Genomic DNA, 23304 nt, shown 5'->3' on the forward strand with positions numbered 1-23304 from the left:
AGTGCTACGCTTGCTAGCACAACAACCGAAAGAGACTTGGGGGTCCTGATTGACCACAAGATGAATATGAGTCACCAATGCGATGTTGTGGCTGGCAAAGCAAACGAAACTCTGGTGTGCATCTACTTATGCATCTCAAGCAAAACCAGGGACGTCATTCTCCCGCTTTACTTGGCCTCGGTGAGGCCGTAGCTGGAGTGCTGCATCCAGTTTTGGGCCCCCCACTTCAGGAAGGATGTGGAGAAGCTTGAGAGAGTCCAGAGGAGAGCCATTCGTATGATCCAAGGCCTAGAGGGCAGGCCATACGAGAAGAGGCTGAGGGACTTGGGACTCTTCAGTTTAGAAAAGAGAAAGCTCGGGTGACTTGGTAGCAGCCTACAAGAGGCGTATATCAGCACCTGGGAGAACAGCTGTTTACCAGAGCTCCCCAAGGGATAACAAGGTCTAATGGCCACAAAATCCAAGAAGGCCGATTTAGACTAGACATAAGAAAAACATTTTTTATGGTGTGTGTGTCCAGGGTCTGGAACAGACTCCCACCAGAGGTGGTGCAAGCACCTACTCTAGACTCTTCTAAAAATGTCTGGATATTTTTCTTGCTGGGATCACTTGATCCCAGCTGACTTCCTGCCTATGGTGGGGGGCTGGACTCGATCTCATGAGGTCCCTTCCAGCCCCTAATGTCTATGAAATCTGTGAAATCTATGAAACTTCATCAAAGAGTGCTGAAGGAATTGGCCAGTGTCATAGCAGAGTCACTGGCATGGCTGTTTGAGCACTCATGGTGCTCTGGTCAGGTCCCAGAGGACTGGAAGAGGACCAATGTGGTCCCTATGTTCAAGAAAGGGAGGAGGGAGGAACCAGGAAACTATAGGCCGGTTAGTTTCACCTCTATCCTTGAGAAAACTCTGGAAAAAAATCATTAAGGATCACCTTTTTGGGAGCCCTTTTTGGGAGCCCAGCAGGGGAAATAATGCTGAAAGGAAACCAGCACAGATTCATTGCAGATAGATCCTGCCTGACTAACTTTGTTCTAGGTCACAAAATGCCTAGATGCAGGAATCGAGGTAGATGTCATCTACCTAGACTTTAAGAAGGCCTTTGATATGGTATTTCATTCTGTTCTCATAAATAAACTGACAGGCTGTGATTGTAGATGATTACATAGTCAGGTGGGTGGCAAATTGGCTTAGGGGTTGCACCCAGAGAGTGTTGGTGGATGGGTTGATATCGACCTGCAAAGATGTGGGCAGTGGAGTCCCGCAAGTTTCGGTCCTTGAACCGGTGCTATTCAATGTCTTCATCAGTGACTTGGATGAGGGTGTGGAGAGCACCCTGTCCAAGTTTGCAGGTGATACCAAATTATGAGGCAAAGTTAACACACCAGAGGGTAGGGAATGGATCCAGGCAGATCTGGACAGGTTGGAAAAATGGGCAGAATGAAATAGGATGCAGTTCAACAAAGACAAGTGCAAAGTGCTGCACCTGGACAAAAAGAACCACCAACACACTGACAGGCTGGGGGATGACCTTCTCAGCAGCATAGCAGTGGAAAGGGATCTTGTAGTTATAGTTGACTCCAAGATGAACATGAGTCATTAATGTGACAAAGTGATCAACAAGGCTAACCGCACTTTATCATGCATTAGCAGATGCATGATGAACAGCTCCAGGGAGGTGATGTTTCCTCTCTATGCAGCACTGGTCAGGCCGCAGTTGGAGTACTGCATCCAGTTCTGGGGCGCCACACTTCAGGAGGGATGCGGAGAATCTTGAGAGGGTTCAGAGGAGGGCCACTCGTATGGTCAGAGGCCTGCAGGCAAGGCTCTACGAGGAGAGACTGAGGGCCCTTTGCAAGAGAAGGCTGAGAGGTGATGTTGTGGCTGTCTATAAATTCATCAGGGGAAGGCAGCAGGAAATAAGAGATGCTCTATTTTCTAGGGCACCTCCTGGAGTAACTAGGAACATTGGCCACAAATTGACAGAGAGCAGATTTAGGTTGGACATTAGAAAGAACTTCTTCATGATAAGGGTTTCCAGAATCTGGAATGGGCTTCCAAGGGAAGTGGTGCTCTCCCCTACCTTGGGGGTCTTCAAGAGGAGCCTGGACAAGCACCTCGCTGGAGTCGTCTGACCCCAGAGCTCTTTCCTGCCAAGGGGTCGGACTCAATAACCTACTGAGGTTCCTTCTGACCCTAACTTCTATGAATTTATTAATCCAGCCCTGCAGGGTGCTGCAGGCACCTGCCAGGCCTAGCAGTACCCAGACCCAGCTGCAGCTAGCTTCTGGCCACTGGTGCCAGCTCTACCTGGCCTCAGGTGACCCCGCAGCAGCCTGCCCAGACCCTGTAACTGCTGCCTGGCACTGATTCACCATGTGGTTGCTAGTACCATGCTGTGCCCCTGCACCGAATGCTCCAGGCAGCTGCCCAGGCCCAGCAGCACTGAGACAGCCACATGGAGGCCCAGAGAGCTGTTGCAGGAGCTACACTGGCATCCTCTCACATGCCACACAACACCTCCCGGGGCCCTAATTAGTCACAGGATTAAACTGCAGACCTTGTGGCACTGTGCGGTGAGACTGAGGTTGCTCTGCCAGTTAGTGCGGGGTGGGTGCGCCACCGCCCATGTTTACAAGTGGGGCTATTAGGCCATATGTGGGAGTGTGGGCTTGACTGGTCAATGCGCCAGTGACATAAAGGTCAGGGCCTTGCAGGCACAGTGAGTCACCATCACTGACCACAACTGCTAGTTGGGGACTGCACACAAGTCCATGCCCTTTATGCAGCAGCTGGACACCATTCTCACACCCTGGGACCCTGGCCGCAGCCATGCCATGTACTCCAGCATGGGTGGCCTGCCTGAGCCTCCACTATGGCCTGATACCTGCAGTGACATATCACCGGGGGGGGGTCCCCTCAGGATGCCAGGAGCTCATCCCACCGAGCTCCCTGACCCCAGTGTTATCCAGCAGCTCTGGGAGCCCAGACCAGCACCTGCTCCGCCGGCTCCATAGCCTCAGCCCCACTCACACGGGCAGGCCAGCCACATCAGCATCAGCATGAGGAGGCATGGGACTGGGTGTACTGGGAGTTCAGGGTAAAGCTCCTGGCCCTGGAGGAGTGCCACATTGAGGCCCAGGAGTGGCAGACTGTGCTTGTGGCCTGGGCAGTGGAGGTGATAGAGGAAGACTGCTGGGTGCTGGACACCATCTTGACCCTTCTGGTTGCCTTTGTGCTGCCCACTGCCCTGCTCCCAGCCTGCAGTTCCGCTTTTCCCCTGGCAGTCACCTGCTGCCCAGCAGGAGGCCCCGCTGTGGGCTTGGACAGAGGTCCAGCACTGCCTCCATCAGCCAGGAGCCCCAGCCCCAGCCCCCACCTCAAGTCCCCCACTGCCCAGCCTCCCTGCCTGGGCCCAGCCCCACCACTCACCCCAGATCCACATGGCTGCAGAACAGGACCTGCCTGCAGTGGGGCCAGGACTGTGCACAGCCCCTGCTGGCTCTGGCCACTGGCTGCCAAAGGGGGAGATGGGTGCACCAGGAGAACAGTGGCATGCCCTGGCCCACTGGGCTCACTGCAGCATGCATACCAACATGGGAACAGCTAGAGGCCAGGCTGCTGGCTGCCTGTCCCTGGGTTTCACCCCCAGGTGCCCCCACCCCACAGCCCCACCCCGGGAGGGCACATACATAACCATGGTCATGTAAATAGTTTGCATGGAGAAGAGAGTGTTTTATTGGTGGTGAGTGGTGGATGGGGTGAGTGTTGGAGGGACTCCATTGTTGAAGAGGGGGATCTGTTTCTGTGGGAGGAATAAAGTGTTTTTATGAGAACTGTCCACAGTTAGTATGGTACTGGGGGTGGGTGGTGAGGGGAGGAATGGGGGTCTGCAGGCAGCTGTCCAGGTAGGCTACAGTGGGGAGTGCAGGAGGAGGTGGCCAGCCAGCGCCTCTCACACCCAGTTCCCTGGCCCCCACTTGCAGGTGTGTGGCTCACCTGGAGCCTCAGCGGGGGTTGAGGTCTATTGCTGTCATTTCCACTGCAGCTGGTGCTCCCACTGCCAGGTGTTCTCCACCCACTGTGTCTCCTCTGCCCAGGCCTTGAAAAACAGCTTCCTCCCCAGGCCTCACAGATGTTATACAGCATGCAGGCTGAAACGATGACCCAGGGGATGTTCATAGATTCATAGAAATTAGGGGCTGGAAGGGAGGAAAGACTGCTGAGGTCAAATGACCCCAGCAAGGTGTGCGTCCAGTCATCTTTTAAAGAGCTCCAGGGAAGGTGACTGTACTACCTCTGGGGGGAGTCTCTTCTAGACTCTGGACACACAAACTGTAAAGTTTTTCCATATGTCTAACCTAAAGCAATCTTCTATCTGTTTATGACCATTATACCTAGACTTCCCCTGGGGTGCCTTGGTGAACAGATGTTTACCTCTTATATACGTAAAGGCTGCCACCAAGTCCTTCCTGAGTCTTCTCTTTTTCAGGCTGAACAGTCCCATGTCCTTCAGCCTCTCCTCGTATGGTCTGTTCTCCAGACCTCTAATCATTTGTGTGGCCCTCCTTCGGACTCTTTCCAATTCTTTCCAACTTCTCTACATCCCTCTTGAAGTGCGGAGCCCAAAACTGGACACAGTACTCCAGTTGTGGCCTCAAAACTGCTGCGTAGAGCAGGAGGATGACATCCTTAGTTTTGCTTGTGATGCATTGATTGATGCATGCCAGAGTACTGTTTGCTTTGCTGGCTATAGCATCGTACTGGTGGCTCATATTCATTTTGTGGTTGATCATGACCCTCAGGTCTCTTTCAGTTGTAATGCTGGCTAGTGTAGCACCACCAACCCTGTAAGTATATTGTGGATTATTTCTCCCCAGATGGAGCACTTTACATTTCTCAGTGTTAAACATCATCAGGTCTAGATCCGCTCACTTTACAAGCCTGTCCAGGTCAGCTTGTATCCTCAGCCTGTCTTCCAGCATGACCACATTCCCCCATAATTTGGTGTCCACCATGAGCTTTGCCAGTATGCTTTCCACACCCATATCCAAATCGTTGAAGAAAATGTTGAAAAGCACTGGTCCAAGTACTGAGCCTTGAGGAACAACACTGGTCACCTTTCACCATGTTGACTCAGTTCTGTCTATTAGCACTCCCTGGGTCTGACCTCGGAGCCAGTTTCCCAGCCACCAGACCATTAAGTTGTTGAGGCTGCAATTTCTCAATTTAACCATGAGGACCATGTCAAAGGCCTTTTTAAAATCCAAGTATATGATGTAGACCTCATCTCCCTTATCCAGGTGGTGAATTGCCTGATCATAGAAGGAGAAGAGGTTAATCAGGCACAACCTGCCTGCAACAGAGGCATGTTGGCTGTCTTTTAGAATACTGCATTCTGTTAGCCTATCACTGATGGATTCTTTGATAAATGTTTCCAGGATTTTTCCAGAGATTCATAGATTCATAGATTGTTAGGGGCTGGAAGGGACCTTGCACATCATTGGGTCCAGTCCCCCCTCTCTAGGCAAGAAGATCACTGGGGTTAGGTGACCCCAGCAAGATGACTGTCTAGTCTTCTCTTGAAAACCACCAGGGTAGGTGACTGTACCACCTCTGGAGGGAGTTTATTCCACAGTCTGGTCACCCTGACTGTGAAGGAGTTTTTCCTGGTATTAAGCCTCCCAGGAGTTTGTATCTGTTGGTCCTGGTCTTCCCCAGGGGTGCCCTAATGAACATTTGTTCACCGAGCTCCTGATGCACTCCTTTGATATAGCAGTAAGCCACTATCAAGTCCCCTCTCAACCTTCTCTTCTCTAGGCTAAAGAGGCCCAGGTCCCTCAGCTTTTCCTTGTATGGCTTGCCTTGCAAGTCCCTGAGCATACGGGTGGCTCTTTTCTGGACCCTCTCAAATTTTTCCATGTCCTTATTGAAGTGCAGTGCCCAGAACTGGATGCAGTGCTCCAACTGTGGTCTCACCAGTGATGAATACAACAGGAGTATCACTTAGTTTTACATGAGATGTAGCAGTTGATGCATGCCAGCATGTTATATGCCCTGCTGACCACCACATCGCACTGACAGCTCATATTCATGCCATGGTCAATCATTACCCCTAGGTCCTTTTTGGCTGTGGTGCAAGACAAGCTGTCACCACCAAGCCCAAATGTATATTGAAGGTTGTTTGCCTCCAGATGGAGCACCTTACACTTGGAAGTGTTAAACTTCATCTGCTTCTGGTCTGCCCAACTCTTGAGCCTGTCCAGGTCTGCCTGTATCTGCAACCTATCTTCTGACATGATCGCACTGCCCCATAACTTGGTGTCATTTGTAAACTTGGCCAGCGAACTTTTCACTCCCCCATCCAAGTCATTGATAAAGATGTTGAAAAGCACCAGTCTAAGCATGGACCCCTGAGGGACACCACTGGGCACTTCGCACCAGGATGACAGATCCATTCATGAGAACTCTTTGCATCCTACCCTGTAGCCAATTTCCCACCCACTGAACCCACCGATTGAGGTCAGACTGATTGGCCTATAATTCCCTGGGTCCTCCTTCCTTGCTTTCTTGAAGATAGGCACCACATTAGCCCTCTTCCAGTCTTCTGGGGCCTCATCCAAGCGCCAGGAGTTCTCAAATAGCTTTGCCATTGGTCATGTGATGACGTCAGCCAGTTCTTTCAGCACTCTTGGGTGTAGTCCATCCTGTTCTGCTGACTCGTAGCTATCCAGCGTATCTAGGTAGTCCCTCACAAGATCTTCACTGATTATAGGTGGGTGATCATCCCCACTTTGTCCATCCTGCTTCCTGTCAGGCAAGTTAATATCTTTGTTCTGGTGGAATACTGATACAAAGTATTCATTTAGGAGTTTGATTTTATCCTGTCTGTTAGTTATCATCTGTCCCATTGCATTCAGCAGGGGTCCTGTGTTTCCCTTATTTTTTTTCTGCTTCCTATATATCTAAAGAAGGACTTTTTATTGTCTTTGATTTCTGTTGCCAGTTTGTATTTCAGTTTCTGCCTTTGCTTTTCTAATCCACTCCCTACTGGTGCAGGCCATTCCTATGCACTCCTCCTTGGGAGCAGTTCCTAGCTTCCATATCTTACAGGCTTCTCTTTTTGTTTCCAGGACCTCCCTATTGAGCCAGGGGGGTGTCTCAGCCCTTTTGCTACCTTTCTTATGAACAGGAATGGATCTCCTTTGTGTTCCAAGGATTGTATCCTTGAGGAATGACCACTCTTCTTGGACTCCCTTCCCTGTTTGGACCATGGTCCTGCGGGGCCTCATCCACCAATCTCCTAAGCTTGAAGAAGTCAGCTTTCCTAAAATCAAGGATTTCTACCCTACTAACTGATCTCCCTGCCTTACGATGGATGGTGAAAGTGATTGTCTTGTGGTCAGTGTTGCCTAGATTACCTACAATCCTCAGGTTACTTACTAGATTGTCCCCTTTCGCCAACATCAAATCCAGGAGTGCCGTTCCACTAGTCAGCCTGTACACTTCTTGAGTCAAATAGAGCTCCTCGATGCAAGTGGGGAAGATATGTGACCGCCTGGATCTAGCTGAGTGCTCTTCCCATGAGATGTCTGGGTAATTGAAGTCACCCATGACAACCATGTTCTGTGAGCGTGCAGCCTCTCCTAGTTCTCTGGTGACCAGATCAAGCTCCAGATCAAGCTCCTCCACTTTGTTTGGAGATCTGTAATATATTCCTACTGTCAAATCCCCTTCACCATGGCTTCCCTGTATCTTAACATAGAGGGTCTCAAGTTGCCCTTCTTTTGTGCCTAGCTCAGCTTCCAGGGATGTGTACTGCTCCTTCACTTAGAGAGCCATACCTCCGCCCTTCTTCCCTACGTGATCTCTCCTGTGTAAACTGTAGCTCTCTATACCTGTGGTCCTGTCATAGGTGCAGTCCCACCAGGTTTCCGTCATCCCAATAAGATATTGGCCTTGGCAAACTCAAGGTGGGCAGTGAGGGTGCACCAGTATCCCTTCAGCCAGCTGAAGGTGCACTCCATGAGGGCAAGGGTCCGGCCCAGGCACTGGTTGAAGTGGGCCTGGTGGAGGTCCAGCTGGCCAGTGTAGAGCTGCATGAACCAGGGAAGGAGTTGGTAGGCAGGGTCCCCGATGAGGAGGGGCAGGACCACCACTGCGCCTAGCTGGAGATTCGGCACTCCCAGTGTGAAACACCCACTCTGCACCAGGGCTGGCAGGGCAGAGTTGCAGAGTATGCAGGCATTGCGGGCACTGCCCACACAGCCAGCGTGCATGTTCATGAAGGCACTGTGGTGGTTGATGACAACTTGGAGCATGACTCAGTGGAAGACCTGCTGGCTGTAGTAGGGGTGGTTGCAATGGAGTGGGCAGCTGATGGGGATACGTATTCCATCCAGGACCCAGATGCACTGGGGGAAGCCCAGGGCATGGAACCCTGCCACCACCACCAGGGGGTTGTGCTTGTGGAGCACAGTGTGCCCCAGCATGTCCTGGAGCATGATCACACCTTCAGGACAGCCTCCCCAACATGTCTTGCCCACGCTGAAGTGGTGGTCGACATAGCAGAGCCTGGCAGACAGGGTCAGCTTGAGCAGAGCGATGGGCAGCCAGGAGTTTGTGGGGAGGGGTTGCTGCATGGTGGTGTCCTGCCACTCCAGGTGTAGGCAGAGCTGTTCCTGGAGATCCTGAAAGGTGGCCTGGGTCATCTGGAACACTTCCAGCCACTGCTCATCATCCCAGGTGGTCTGGACGATGTGCAGCCACCAATCCTGGCTGGCTGGGTGGGCCAGAGGTGGCAGGGCTGGAGGCCCAGGAGAGCATGGATGGCCCGGGCAGTGGCGTCCAGGAGCACATTGTTGATATCCCTGCCAAGGTCCATCCAGCAGGACAGGGTCCAGGTGGTAGCTGCGAGGCGGCGGGGGGGCTGGGACAGTGCAGTGAGGCCAGCCAGGCGGTTGCTGTGTGTGGGAGCTGGCAGCGCCCAGACTCCCCTGGGCCAGACAGAGGTCACTGTGGCAGGCAAGCAGAGCCAGCACCATGGCTACCATGAGCTAGCAGTTCCTGCCAGGGGTAGGGGCAAGAGCAGTCATGGTGTGGGGAGGCAGAGTCTATGGTAAAAGAGCAGTTGCATGCTGCTCCTGTGCTGTGCATGCTGCTGCTGCCTAGAAAAGCAGCAGGCCAGGGCGTGGAGCTGCCTTTATAGATAGCTGCCAGCCGCACCCCTGGTGGTGGCAGGGGCTCACTGCAGGGCTGCAGGAAGCAGGAGCAGTTTGCTGCTAAGATCAGCAAATCTGCCCTTGGTTTCCTGCACACATAGACACATGCCCAAGAGTGTTTACTCTTGAGTACTTTACTTAAGAGTAAACTGCTTCTGGAGCAAATGCGTGTGTAGACATGCCCACTGGGTAGGGGGTCCCACAAGTCCTGGTTCTGGAATTACTGCAGGCCACTGGCAACACAGAGGAAAATGTTTAGTGATTAGAGAGAGATTACTGATGTCATGGAATCTATGGCAAAGGCTAGTGTCACCTTCATAGTCAGCTATCCAAGTTCTGCCAGACATTGTGTTGATAAGGAATCTCTTTGCAAAGAGCAGGCTAACTAATATCCACCTGAACAGGAGATAGTTACAAGGTGAGAAGAAATAGAGAAAAGGTAGATGCTGCTCAGAGACTGGGAAAAAGACAAAACAGTGGACAGAGAGAGAAAGCAAGAGAAAATGGAAAGAAAAAAGCCATAAATGCTAAAAAAAGAGAATGTGTTGCAATTGGGATAGTTTGATCACCCAAGGCATGCCTGTACCATGCTTGTTGACCACATGCTGACGGTCCCAATAGCATGCATGCATAACTATGACATTTGCTTGAGGTTTGATTCCTAAAACTATCCATCATGTAGCTATGATACCAGTGTCAATGTGGACAGAGATTGCACCCATGATGCTATGATGTTTGCAAAGTAGTCTTTCCACTGCTGCTGCATGTTGCACCACAGACTACTGAAATGATCTGCTTCTTCTTTTTGTATTCTATTAGTTGGGAATCTAGCTGGTTGCAAACTACTTATTCATACAAATTATGCTGTGCACACTGAGATGTTCAGTTATACCTACTTCCACAAGCAACTTTGTCTGCTTGAACAGGGTTTCTATGCTGAACAACTTTAATGAATTCATGCTCTCAATTAGCATTTCTAACTCTTATCATAGGCAATCTTTTGGCCACCTGGCAGCTTGTTCCAAAGGTTGACATTTAGGCTCTGGTCCAGAACCAACTTAGATAAACCTCAGTTCATTATGAGGCTAAGCACCTGACCGGTTTTGATATAACCAGAGCCAGCAAGCTATGCTGTGAACACTGTAAATCCTTAAAGCACAATATACCAAACCAAGAATAATAAACTCAGTTGTGTATATAAAGCCTGCCCCTTTATGATGAACCTAACTGGGCTTTTGTCCAGGACCAAAATGCCTTGAGATGTGGTCTTGAGGGGATGGGTAAAGAATCTCCTCCACACCAGCTTGGAGGACAGGGACAACACAACCAGACTAGAAAATGCCTGGTATTTTGCCAGAATCATGGTATACTTTTGAGAGTGGTGTGAGAGAATCCAAGAAGGCTGAAGGCTTGGCAATGTGCAAGGCAGTCAATCCAATTTGTCAAAAGGAGGAAGGGGGGAAATCAGGAGATGAAAGGATCCTTTACTATATACTTATATAGATAGAGGGCGGGGGAGAGAGAGAGAGAGAGAGAGTAAACTACACCAATTGGAATGATTTTGAAGGTTCAGGGGCTGGGACAGAAATTTCCAGAAACTATCATGCTGCTGTTACTCTGCATGAAAAGAAAAATGTATGTAACTTCACATGAAGTTAGATGTTTCATGTCTATTCTGTGCTTGTCTATTCCTTTACCTTCCATAGCCACCCCTGCACAAACTGCATGCCAAGCCTGTCCTTTCTCAGTTCCCCAGGTCTCAGCACCCCCATGGACTTCCTTATTTTACAGTGCAGTCCGTGGTTTCCAGCCATGGTGATGTAACCAGCTTATTATGCACACTAACTGGCTGAAAGATATCACATGGACACATTCAATAGGGCAGACAAAGGGGGAAGTATTTTGTAAGTCACACACAAATGTAAAAAGGCAAACAATGATTGCAAGAAATTACACGTTAGCTAGTATGGTTACAATATATTGCTTTTTACTGTAATATTTATATGCCTGTCAGCAGTTTCTATGTAAACATGCTCAATGTCTTTATTTGCAACTACATCTTTCTAGTGGATGTATGAAAATCAGTTCTAATCAAATTCAGATCAGCTAACCATGTAATTCCATTACTGAAATATATAACAGTTAATGATTAAACTGAAATGCAGGAACACAGGCAATGAGTAGCAAAGTAAAACAGCAATGCAGAAGAGAGAGCTATTAATTCTAGGCTTTATTTTATCTTAATTCACAATATCTATGCCCTGTTGTCTTTCATAGAACATATCTGCCAACACTGCTATTAAGATTCTGGGCAAGGTATCTTTCCCTCTACCCAATAATCTAAGACAGCATGAAAAACGAATTACAGGCAGTCCTCAGACTTACGACACAATTGGTTCCTGAAAACCATGTCTTAAGTCAAAATGTTGTAACTCGGAACTGATTTTCCCATAGGAAACAATATTATAAATGGGGGATTGGTTCCTGAACCAAGGCCCAATACCCTATTTTCACCAAAAATAACCCAGAATTTTGTACTCAATTAATTTTAGATTAGTAATATAGCTACATGAATGTATTTATATTGTAAATAGCAATCACATTGATTTGGAAGGTCTTCTTTGAGGAGACTTTGCTGGACATTTTGAAAGGCTCTTGGTTGGACTTTTTGAAGGGTTCTTGGCTGGAGTCTTCTCAGGAGTCTTGGCTGCAGGTTTTTCTGGAGTCTTATCTGCTTTCTTAAAGAAAGTGTCCAAGGAAGTTTGGACAGATGTTCTCCAGGGAGATGGGTGACGCAGAGAACTTGTTCTCTGGCGTGGCTTGACGTCAGATCAAGTGTTGTAAAGTTGAAACTGATGTCAGAAAGTTGAAACAGGCTGTCAATTTATAAATGTTGTAAGTGCAAAACATTGCAACTCGAAACACTGGAAGTCGAGGATCGCCTGTACATTTATACATACTCTGGTGTTTCAAGGGGTGTATGGGCCATATAACTCTGGTTACAGCTCTGCCATTGCCTTTAGTTTACTATAATGTGTATTCCAAATGGGATCATCTTTGGACAGGACCGGATGGGCTGCTGCTTTGATTCAATGGGTTTAATCTTTTAGAGGAGTTTTTCATAGAATTTCATAAGGATCAGTAGTTTGTGCTGAGGTTTGTCTTGTGAAAGTCTGAATCTCTCCTGGCTAAACAGGATCAGTACCGGCAGGAGGACTAAGAATGAGTAATGATCAAGAGGGAGAGATGTGAGGAGAACAGAAAATTCCACTGATGTGATAATGTCTATTTTAAAATACAGATCAACAGTATTAACCCCAATATTAGCCTCTGCATCAACTCTTCCAGCCCCGGTTCATGATCTCAATAATGCTGATAATTAATCATATTGCCTCCTTCTGTAAAAGGAAAAGTAAAGATGGATGCTTTCTCCAGCAAACTGAATGCCAAGAACCAATGGTGTCATCCTTTGGCTTCTTGGGGTGTCTGCAGCTGACCTGCAAGTGTTAAATTGTATAACAATTTTTTTAACATAAAAGTCCTGTGTACTTTACTTACTATGCAGAAGGCAGATATGACATTTGTTACTGAACACTCACTGCACGTCCACATGCATCCCCATCTCATTTTTCCTTATTTTTAACTTTATTGACTAATTAATCCAATGTATCAAATGACCGAAGCTGGTAGAGAGCCAGGATTCACAACAGTGACCCCATTTAGATGGGACAAGTGAGGGAAGAAGAGTCCAATATATCAGATAACACTTTTAACATTAAGGATGCATCCAGTCCCTATAATATACAAAAAGATAACTTATCTATTTTCTATCAACAATGCACCCTTTACTCAAGTCAATTTTCACAGAGAAGTCTGTGGTTTTTTTCCTATATTCCTTTCAGTCTCTGCTAGCTCACTTATGTTTCAGTTGATGTTAAGTTTTTGTGTTTCTTCAATTCTCTATGTAACCTGCTTTATAATTCACCCCCTTTTTTTCTTCAGAACTCTGCACAAACAATGCTCCCCATCTTCCACCCCATCTCATTGTCAATCTCTGAAAAAGAGAATCCATCACAACTCTGTACCCACTCAGAATATAAATGAGTCTTCTTCATAGGCTTTAACTCTCCAAATAAGGATGCACAAGCCATGGAGATAGTAAGTATGCAGGACCACCCAAGATCACAGTGGGAAGGGAAACTTCATTAATATTACCATTATTCATTGAGGAGAGAATTTCACTTACTGGAATAGTCCAGCATTTCTGAAAATGTGGGTATTATGTATTGTACTTTTACTAAATTTTCACCCACGAATCTCCCAGAACACATACCTTGAATGCTGTAAGAGTTTGGGGAGTTTATAGGAATTTACAGAAATCTGACCTCTGCTTTCACAATATTCCTGGATTTGCTGAGCATCCCAGAAGACCTTTCTAAATCTCCTGCTTCAGAGATGAGTGTGGGAAAGGCATTCTGTAAACGGTGTTACCGCAGAGCATTAGTGCAGAGGCAGTGCCAAAATTGCCAAGGTTCATAATCCGCAGCTATACAGCTAGTTGGGTGCAAAGCACTGGCAGTGCTTCTGTTGGTCTACTCCTCCTGACTTATTTAACTATTAACAGTTAATTAATAGTTCTCTACAGAAAGCACAGCAGGGGAGACAGTAATTGCTATCATAGTGTCTGAAGCAATGCTTGCCTTTGGCTTCACTGGCAGCTAGACTGCACTAGTTGTCTGCAGTTGTCCTTGACAGGTCACTTTTCCATTACAAACAAATCCCTAGGTGCCACATTCTGTCTAAACTGAATCATGCTTTATGTACAACAGAACTGGTTTTGTCACACTTTTGCTATAAGCAGTTTCACTGCTCTCAAGACTAGGCAGCAGCCCCCCTACTAAAAGTGGTATCAGGAATAGGATATTTTTCTACAGTAGGTGATGGCCTTGCACAGCAAGTGCACTGCAAACCCTGGACCTAATTGTTCTCTATTTATAGTCACATAAATCCATTGACGTTAATGGCATTCTCCTAAGGCAGTGGTGCTTAACCACTGGCTCAAGGAACCATATCATTTGGCCATTGGGGCTCCCCACAGCTCTGGAAATTTTGCGTCAGGGAAGCAGTAGCAACATTGCTTCCAGAGATGTGGCAATTCATGTTGGCATTGATCCCCACTGCCAAATTTACAGGCCCATAGGGAATCCTGTAGCCTGGATGACATGGTCCCATGCTGTGTATTGGGGTCATACTCCAGCTGGCTTAGTGTGTGGAGTTAGCTGGTGCTATGGCTGGATCTGGTACATGGGATCACATATCTGGAGACCCACCCTGTCATGGATCCAACCCATGGACTAACTGGCCCTGCATTACTTACCTGGCCTGCGGCTCTGGATATATTGAGCACCATTGTTCTAAAGAATAAAACAGGGGACAAGTGGGCTACATTGAACAAAGACAAAGATATCTAAGAGTGGTATGCCCCCATCTATATTAGAAGCTAAAAAGTTTCCAAATCCAGCTGAAGAAGACCCAGTGAGAAAACTATAATTAATTATCAGTGTTACCAACAGTGTGTTCTGATAGTATAGGCATTTGCAACAGCCAGCTCCTGGAGGTCATTTATTTGGGAACAGCTCAGTACTTGTGATCTTACAGTATTTTTTACTATCATATGTCCAAATACTCACTAAATTTGGGTAAACATTCAGTGCTTTCTCTCTTGCTTATCATTACATTCCGATCTATCCAGATTGCTCCAGATATATCCTTCAATAGCAGGAACTTTACACTAGCATTCTGAGAGTAATAATATTGTCTGCTTTCCTCCTTTTCTTTCTTAAAGTCCGAGACAGTAAAAAACAGTATCTGAGATCAGCAACCAATCTGAATGGGAAAAAACACATAGTTTAGATTTTTATAGAGCTCATAAATAGTTTATAGGTGAGTCGTTTGATTTGGGGCTGGGCTTGAGATCCTTCCTGCTTTGTGAAATAGGGTTCAGGAACATTCTGCAAGGTGAAAGAACATAATCCTCTCCTTGGAGAGACACTTATTGGAGAGAGGTGGGCCAAACAGATCACTCTTGGGCACAAGCACTCCCACACAACACTCCCCACCCACTGCAACCCACTTGTTCTCTTTAGTTAACTTCCTGCTTCTCTGAGGCATACCTGCCAGTGAAGGAACTGAGAGGAGAAAAGAAAGATGAGAAAGTACCTAATCATGGAGAAATGAAGCTTTGGATTCAGTGCTTGAAGAATTCAGGCTCTAATTTCCCAGGTCAGGCTGGTATAAAGGAGATCTTCATGTAGTTTGCTACCTTCTCATATTTATTAGTCACCGGTGTTTTTACACCACCCTCATAAGGATATGAGAAGACTGGAGGGAGGGGACAAGACCTTTTGTTGGTTTCTCTTCTTTGGGCCAGAGAGAGGGAAGAACAGAATCCAAGGAACTTGAAAACAGGTTTTTGGGATGTCTACGAGCAGCAACAATGGGATGAAAACAGAAAGCAAGGGGACATAGCAGGTACCAGCTCCGGAAGGCTTTATTTGGTGAGTGCATGCTGAAAGCTGATAACAAAAACAGTTGTTGCAAGGGAATACCTGTATGGAGGTAGGTTGAGAATGTGTGTCTGTATGACAGCTGTATGTATTAAGTGTACACATGCAAATTGGTATATAGGCTTACAAAAGTCCAGAATGTCAATGAATATGTATATATAAAGGTATATGCAGACCTGTGTGTCTGTAGGGAAGAAAGTATACCTGTATGTATGAAACAGAGTGTGAGTGTTTTGTATGTGAGAGAACCAGGAATGAGGACCTAAGAAGATCACAGGATTTATCCCATTGCAACAATGTACATGCTAAGTTCTTCAGGGAAAGATAAATGGATCTGCTGATGCTTTGAAACCTTAGATTTAATTGGCTGCTTTCTAGTTTCAATAGTTACAGCTATTAATGCTAATAATTATATTTACCGTTTAAAAATATTTAAAAATGTTTAATATTATAAGTGTCTGAGTCACTGTTTGAAAATGCTTAAATGAGCACACACCAGAATGAATTTGTGTGCATTTGCACGTCTACATGTTACCATGTAGTACATGAATGAAAGTGTGTGCTTCCCTGTCTGTGTGACTGTGGTCCATATATGTGAGTGCATGTTTCCATATGTGTATGTACAAATGGAAGTCTGTATGTAAGAGTAGGGGTGGTGTTTTATACTCTTCCTGGTTGTGTAAATGAATACATTTGTCTAATTCCTAGGTGCATAGTCCCATGTGAATAGATGATTGTGTGTGGCTACGTAGCTACACAAACTGGGAAGACATAGTAGCAGCCAAGGCATGTATGTGGTTCCTTGTGGATACGTGGAAGTTGTAGATACCCAAAAATGGCATTAGCTATGATCATGACTGCTGGACTAGAATGGAATGGAAAAGGGTTGTGTGGACTTGTCTGTCTTCCTCCTCCCCCTACTCCCATGACTACGTTCTTTACCTGGGAAGCCAGAAGTGCTGGATTCTAGGTTCTTCCCCCACAAAAAGGAGTTTGAATTTAGTTTTCTTATTTCCCAGCACAGCACTCTAACCATCATGTCACAGGTTAGCCATTATCCAGTGACTTCTCTGGTGCTTCTCCTGCAGCTTAGCCACTTGCAAAGTCATTTAAAAATGGCTAGAAGACACAGCCATAAGGAAGCTTCTGCCTCACTGTGAGCAAGAGTTTCAGATAGAAATCAGGCCCCCCTCTCTTCCAAGCCAGCAGCCAGTATATTGTGAGCCACATACCTTCTGGCTTGTATCCTTCCTGGCCTCACATATCTTTCACATATATCCCTCTTGTGGCTGCTCACGGGGCCAGCTTCAAAAGAGCACTGAAGAAAAGGCTGACCAATAGCTGACTTATAGTGTGGTAGTTAAGAGATATCAGAAATGCAGGATCAAAACTCCTCTGGGTGAAGGGGGCCAGAATCCAGAGCCTTCAGTTTCCCAAGTGAGTGCCCTGGCCAATGAGCTATTGAGGGGGGAAGACAGGAGGTCTCTCTCATTCTCATTTTGTTGCTCATGTATATGCCCAGTCTGTGTGCATACATTACTGTCCATGTGTGTATGGCTACACAGGTGGGAATAGAATTTCAATCTGTGCATAAGTGGCATTTTGGCAGCTTAGACAATCATGTAGATGACTAAATCTGGACCCTTAGACAACCAAGAAATAATAGATTTCCACCCTAGATGCGCAAATGTCTTGGCGTGACTGTTTGCATGGGTCAGTAAAGGTTTGCAAGTATACAAGTCTGTGTGTGTGTGCATGTGTGCACATGTGCATGCACACGTCAGAATGATCTACATCCATAAATTTATGTGAGTGCAAGAAAAAACAAGAGCAGAAAAAATGATGTGTTGTTATATAAAACAAAAAAAGATCTAAAGCTATCCGATGGTAAGTCAAGGTAAAGACTGAGCACTGAGGTATTCCTACTATTTTTGTTTTCCACTCCATGTCATTCCTTCTGTCTTTTTCTTTCTCTCTTTTTCTTTGGCTTTGGGATTTGCTAGACATGAAGAATTCACTTCTAGGTTCTGCACCAACAATACATGAGAAATAGGTCTAATCACTGGTTTCATTCTGAGCAATGCTCAAATGAAGAGAGGGATTATTTTAGGTTATTACGTCTTCACAGGGAAATCCTGGAGAAGCAGAACTGTATTAATGTCATGTAAGGAGCATGTTCTGGGACCTACTTGCAACAGGCTTCTAGGAACAATGTTCAATAACAGTGCCCAGCAAGGAGAGGGCTTCCTTGGTTGCTGATTTTTCTGGGATTATCTGAGACCTGGTACTCACAGAAAGTGCCCTTGTTCTAATAACTGACTGTGCTATACAGGTACAGTGCAATCAAAGCTGGTAGTTCTGAGTACATGTGCCCCATGGTAGGAATTTCTATACTCTTAATGTTTCCCAACAATGGTGGTATTTGTATGTAGAAAATTATAAAAAATACAAGGATAACGTATACAAGAATATAAAGTGACTCTTCTTCCTTGGTACATACTTGAGTACCAGAGACTATTGGTATTTGTTTTGTACAAGTTAGTTATAGACACCATTTTCTGCCAAGGAGATGATGGGGAGACTCCATCAGTGATGGGGAACCAGGGCACCTGAGAACAGGATGGTGGGAAGAAGCCTGACAACCAGAAGAAGCTGAAGACATGGCCACAAACATCTAAAAAATCTTTGATGGTGTATTTTGTTTATCTGCTGGAAATGAAGGAATCACAGTTTTGATATGTGGCCTGTATGTTGTATATCATCTTGGCAATAAAGACTTATATTCGGGCAACCCACAGTCCAGTTTGCCAGGACTCTAACCTGCTCATCATGTACGCCATATTTACATTCTCTTGTTACCTTGCATTTACATATCCATATATTATACCCGTATGCTTACGGAAGATTTCTGTGTGCCTTTTTGTGCACCTTTGCCCACATTAATTTTGGCATCTCCCTATATTTGTGCCTGTGTACAGTATTTCCATGTGTATGTCTTGCTCTTGGGATGTATCTAGACATTTGTTTCCTGTATTTGGGGTGTTGGCTTAGGATAGCCTTATGGATGTGTATTTTTGTTGGTTTGCATTTTGTTTCTGAGTGTTGTGTAATGTGAATGTTCTTGTGATGGTATGTAGTTGCATGTGTATGTGATATCATGTTGATATGTTGACATATTTATGGTCTCACTTGCATGTTCAAAACCCTCTCTGTCTTCCACAGACGTCTGTTCCTCCAGCTACCCAGCCTTTCCCCCTCTGTCTGCCATTGCCATCCATAACACCATGTGGTTAGAGTCACATTGGAAGAACATCCGCCAGACTCTGTTACTTCTCTTCACTGCTGCACTTCTCATTGGGGTCACAATGTTGGCTGTTTCCTCTAACATCAACCCAGTAGGATACTTCTTCCTGGGGGTGGGAGGCTTGTGCCTCATTGGCTACTTGCTGAGTGTATTTGCAGAGTATTACATGAAACATCAGCAGACACAGAACGCAAATCTGGCAGCTCCAAGGATGCAGAGCCAGGCAGGGTGAGCAATTACATCTATTACTTCTTCTTTCTTTTTTTTACCCTTTGTACCCCATGGTATAACCATTTCATTATATACCTTCCCATAATCTTCTGTTGCACTTCTCCCAAGAGACAGAAGTCAAAGTTCATTCCAGAAAACAGCATATCAGTCCAGGTGGTTGTATTCCCAGGTGCAGGTTGTCAAAGTCCATTTCGCAAATCTCAGATATCTCAATCAGCGCATATTCTTTTCCTCCTGGGTGCACTTAAAAAGGATACATAGATCCAGCTATCTCTTCTCTGCCTTTAAGTCATCATGTCCTACTCTAATCTTTTCTGAACCCTTTTGGGTCATTAATAGTTTTGTTTATGAGCCTTAACATAACAACTGTTTGTTACAAAGGCCAGATAAAAAAAGAAAGAAAGAGCTGGGGAAATACTTTGATGACTCCCAGCTGGACTTCTGCAGCTCAGTCCTCCAAACTTTGTCTGAACAGCAGTAGTTCCTGGGAAAAATGTAAGGGGCCTGTAACTTTGAGTGCTTCTATTTGTAATATCAAATGTGATACATCTAATGCCTGATTTTGAAGGATATCAAGCTTCACAAATTTTGCTCATATCAACTAGATTTTTTAGCATCTGTATAAATTAGGTCTTATTGCCTACCGTTAATCTTTTAAAAATAGCAACCTCATTTGAATAGTTTGGTCATAAGCTTTTTTCTGCCTCAATTTCTTGTTCTGTAAAATCTGGGGTGGGCAATTATTTGGGCCCATGAGCCACATGCGGAGTTTTGGTGAGCTGTCGTGGGCCAGGTCAGCATGCTCCTCCATGCAACAAATCACCAGAACTCTGTAAGTGGCCCCTGCACACAGCCAGGCAGCTGGGATGGGCTACAGGTGGGTGAGGAGCAGCATCCAGAAGCTGGATGGGTGAATGGAGCCTGGGCTGGGGGGATTGGGATCTTGGGGTAGTGACACTGTGGGGCCAGGGCCAGAACAAAGCCGCTGTTTACTGCCTGCATGCTCCTGCAACAGGCACTGGTTCTGCAGGGAGGGGCTTCTGGGGAGCGGATTTGGCTTTGCCCCAGACCCTGGCTCCACTGATCCCAGACCTGGCCCCGGATATAGCTCCCTGCCTGCCCGTGGTCTTAGGGTGGTGACAGTGTGGAGCCAGGGCCCAGGGCAGAGCCGCGATGTGCTGCCTGCACACCCTTGTTCACAGAACCATTGCCCTGATGTATGGGTGTGCAGGCAGCAGATCATGGCTCTGCCCCAGACCTGGCCCTAGCCCCGGCTCTGCACTGTCACGGCCCTGCAATCCTGATCCCGATCCCTGGTCCTGACCACCCATCCCACTCCCAGATGTGGCTCTCCACACACCCGTGACCGCATCCCACCTACCGGGCTGTACGCTTTGCCCTTGTGGGTCTTGCCGGCAGTGGTGGGTGCGGGGCAGACAGGCCACGGTACTCAGGTAGCACGGTAGGTCTGGCAGCGGCAGCCAGGAGCCATGGTTTGGGCTGCCAGGAAACAGAGTTTGGCCACTGTCCTACCTAAACCCTGCTGTAGATCCAGGGGTTGTGGGACTGGCCACATGTGCCATGTCCTGGGTTGCCCTAGCAGCTGGGCTAGGTGGGGCCATGGGACCTGCAGCAGGCTGTACAAAATGCCTTGGTGGGCCAGATATGGCCTGCTGACCATATTTTTGCCTCTGTACAGCATCTGTACTGTTACTGCACAGTTGGGCGCATGTGTAGACGTGCCCAGTGTGATTAGATAATATAAAGTAACAAGGGCTAACAGTACTCTCGCACATATCATTTGACTTGTTAGTTTAAAGTAAAATATAGTATTTATTTTTCTTTTATTCTTTTTCTTCAAAAAGTTGCTGGTTCAAGCTAACAAAGCATGTCTTGGTTTTTCTTGATGAAAAAGCCCCGTTGATCAATTTTTCATGCTAACAGATTGAGGACATAGGTTGGGCACAAGACTGAATGGATTTGTCTGTCTCTGTGTAGCACAAACTTTGTCAGGACTTCTTTAATATACGTCTTTGTCTTTTGTGTGCAGGGTGAATAATGCTTATGAAGCTCCTGCATATGAGGAAGTGATGAATATGCCAAACCCAACAATTTGGACAATCACTTCCAATGCAGGCACAGTGCCTTCACCGGTGGGTGATCCCCCGCCGTACAGTGTGGTTATAGAGTCACCTGCCCTGGCTGAGGCTGTGGTGGAGACCTTCAGTGTCTCAGTGGCGTCAGGCACTAGGCATTTCTCTGAGGCAGATGCAGGATCCAGGCTGCACCTTCGGTTGGTATTGCCCCCAAGGCTGCAGCGGTTTGCTTCAGATATCCATGGAGTCAAAGGTGCTGAAGACAGTGTGGAACCCTTGGAGCCACTTACACCACCCCCTGCTTATGACAGTGGTACTGAAGATGAGGTCTTTGAAGAAACTAGGGAATCTGCAAGACTATGACTACTTAAAAAAATACCAGATGTCATGGATTCAACACAAAACCCACCACAGTGCATCAGTACACAGGAGAAAAAAAGCTGTGGAAACAGTCAAGGTCCTGCAGTGGTGAATGTTAAAGCCACAACTGACTTTTGAGGTGCTTGGTGTCTGGGGTTGCAGATGAGACATATGAAAGGAGGATAAGGTACACCCTCACCCCAGCCCTACCCACATTTGCATATCTCAACAGATACCCTACCCAAACCATTTCTGTCCTACATAGATCAACACCATTGTCTATTTCTTACACACAAGCCCACTCCATCCACTGTGATAGATGTGCAGAGACTACCCTTTTTCACTTACACAAATGCATAGGCACACATTAATTTAAGTCAGCTCAATGCAATGAGATTTCATTGGCAGGACAAGCTTTGTAAGGGAGCCAAAGAACTTTAGAAAAAAGGCAAACCACTCAGGTATCAGTCAGAAGCAGAAGCACTCTACTCCCCTTACATATACCTAACATATATACATGCACACAGACTTGCTACCTCCCATGTGTGCTAAAGTGCAAATGACCCTGACACAAATGACCCTGTGTGTGTTAAGGTGCAGTGGGCTGAAAATTGCAGGGGTGGTGGCCCCTGCTCAGGCCACAAAGCCTGCCAAGCTTCAAGAAGATTGGTGCAGGGGTTTGGGGGGGAACTGCACCCCAAGCTGCTGACAGGCAAAACTCATGATGTGGGTGGCTGCTTGGGCGACTGCGTCTGTCTTGGAGCACAGGGGGGGGGGTGAAATCTAGTGCAAACCTGGGTGCTGGGCCCTGCCAGGCCACGAAGCCTGCCAGCTGTGTGTGTCTCGCTGGGGGAGTCTGTTGTCCAGGGCCCTGCACCCCAAGCTGCTGACAGGCAAAACTCATGATGTGGGTAGGTGACATTGTGTGTGTGTTAAGGTGTGCCCTTCCTGGCACTGGGGCCTCTGCACAACATGGCAGTGTGCCCCAGTGAGGCCTCCTCCTCCCCTACAGCCTCACGCCTGGTCCTCCACTTTACGTGACAACAGGTAAAATAACTTAGCTGGCTCAACACCAGTAGCATCAGCAGCAGCATCAAAGATACCCAAATGGACCTGTCACAGAGCCTTTGTTTTTATAAAGGAATTGACAGCAAGAAGTAAAGATGTTGTGTTGGACATATGATGTTATTCATGGTATGTGATCGCTTATCTTGTGTTTTTATTTCTATATGTGTATTATGAAAAAAAAAAGGGTACTTAAAAAAAGTGTATCTTTGGAAGCTTTAGGGTTGAAAATCCCTTTGTCAGACTGAGGAAGTACCTGCAGTTGGTCCTGGATGGAAGGAATAGTAAAGAAGCCAGAGGCTGGCCTGGCCCACAATGCAGGCAAGAAAGCCAGTCAGTGAAAATGGAAATGGAGGCATCAGGGGGAAGGGACAGGCTGGGGTGGGGGGTAGGGAGGAAAGGGGGATGTAGCAGCGCAGGTAAAAGTGCAGAGGTGCCTGGGGTGTCAGATGTCTGGCAGGT

At 46.8% G+C, this 23304-nt stretch overlaps 1 protein-coding gene across 2 annotated transcripts; it reads left to right on the plus strand.

Moving 5' to 3' along the window:
• Positions 1-15284: 15284 nt before the first annotated feature.
• TMEM139 (transmembrane protein 139) lies at positions 15285-22974 on the plus strand. Of its 2 annotated transcripts, none has more exons than XM_019500544.2 (3): positions 15285-15502; positions 19009-19318; positions 21372-22974. In XM_019500544.2, exons 1-3 carry the CDS (start codon positions 15454-15456, stop codon positions 21778-21780), a joined length of 768 nt encoding a protein of 255 aa, XP_019356089.1. In that variant the 5' UTR covers positions 15285-15453; the 3' UTR covers positions 21781-22974. The 2 variants fall into 2 exon arrangements, with proteins under 2 accessions (XP_019356089.1, XP_019356094.1); XM_019500549.2 differs by having other exon boundaries at positions 15292-15777.
• Positions 22975-23304: the final 330 nt, after the last annotated feature.

Source organism: Alligator mississippiensis, chromosome 4 (assembly GCF_030867095.1).
Source record: "Alligator mississippiensis isolate rAllMis1 chromosome 4, rAllMis1, whole genome shotgun sequence".
Classification (NCBI taxonomy): domain Eukaryota; kingdom Metazoa; phylum Chordata; order Crocodylia; family Alligatoridae; genus Alligator; species Alligator mississippiensis.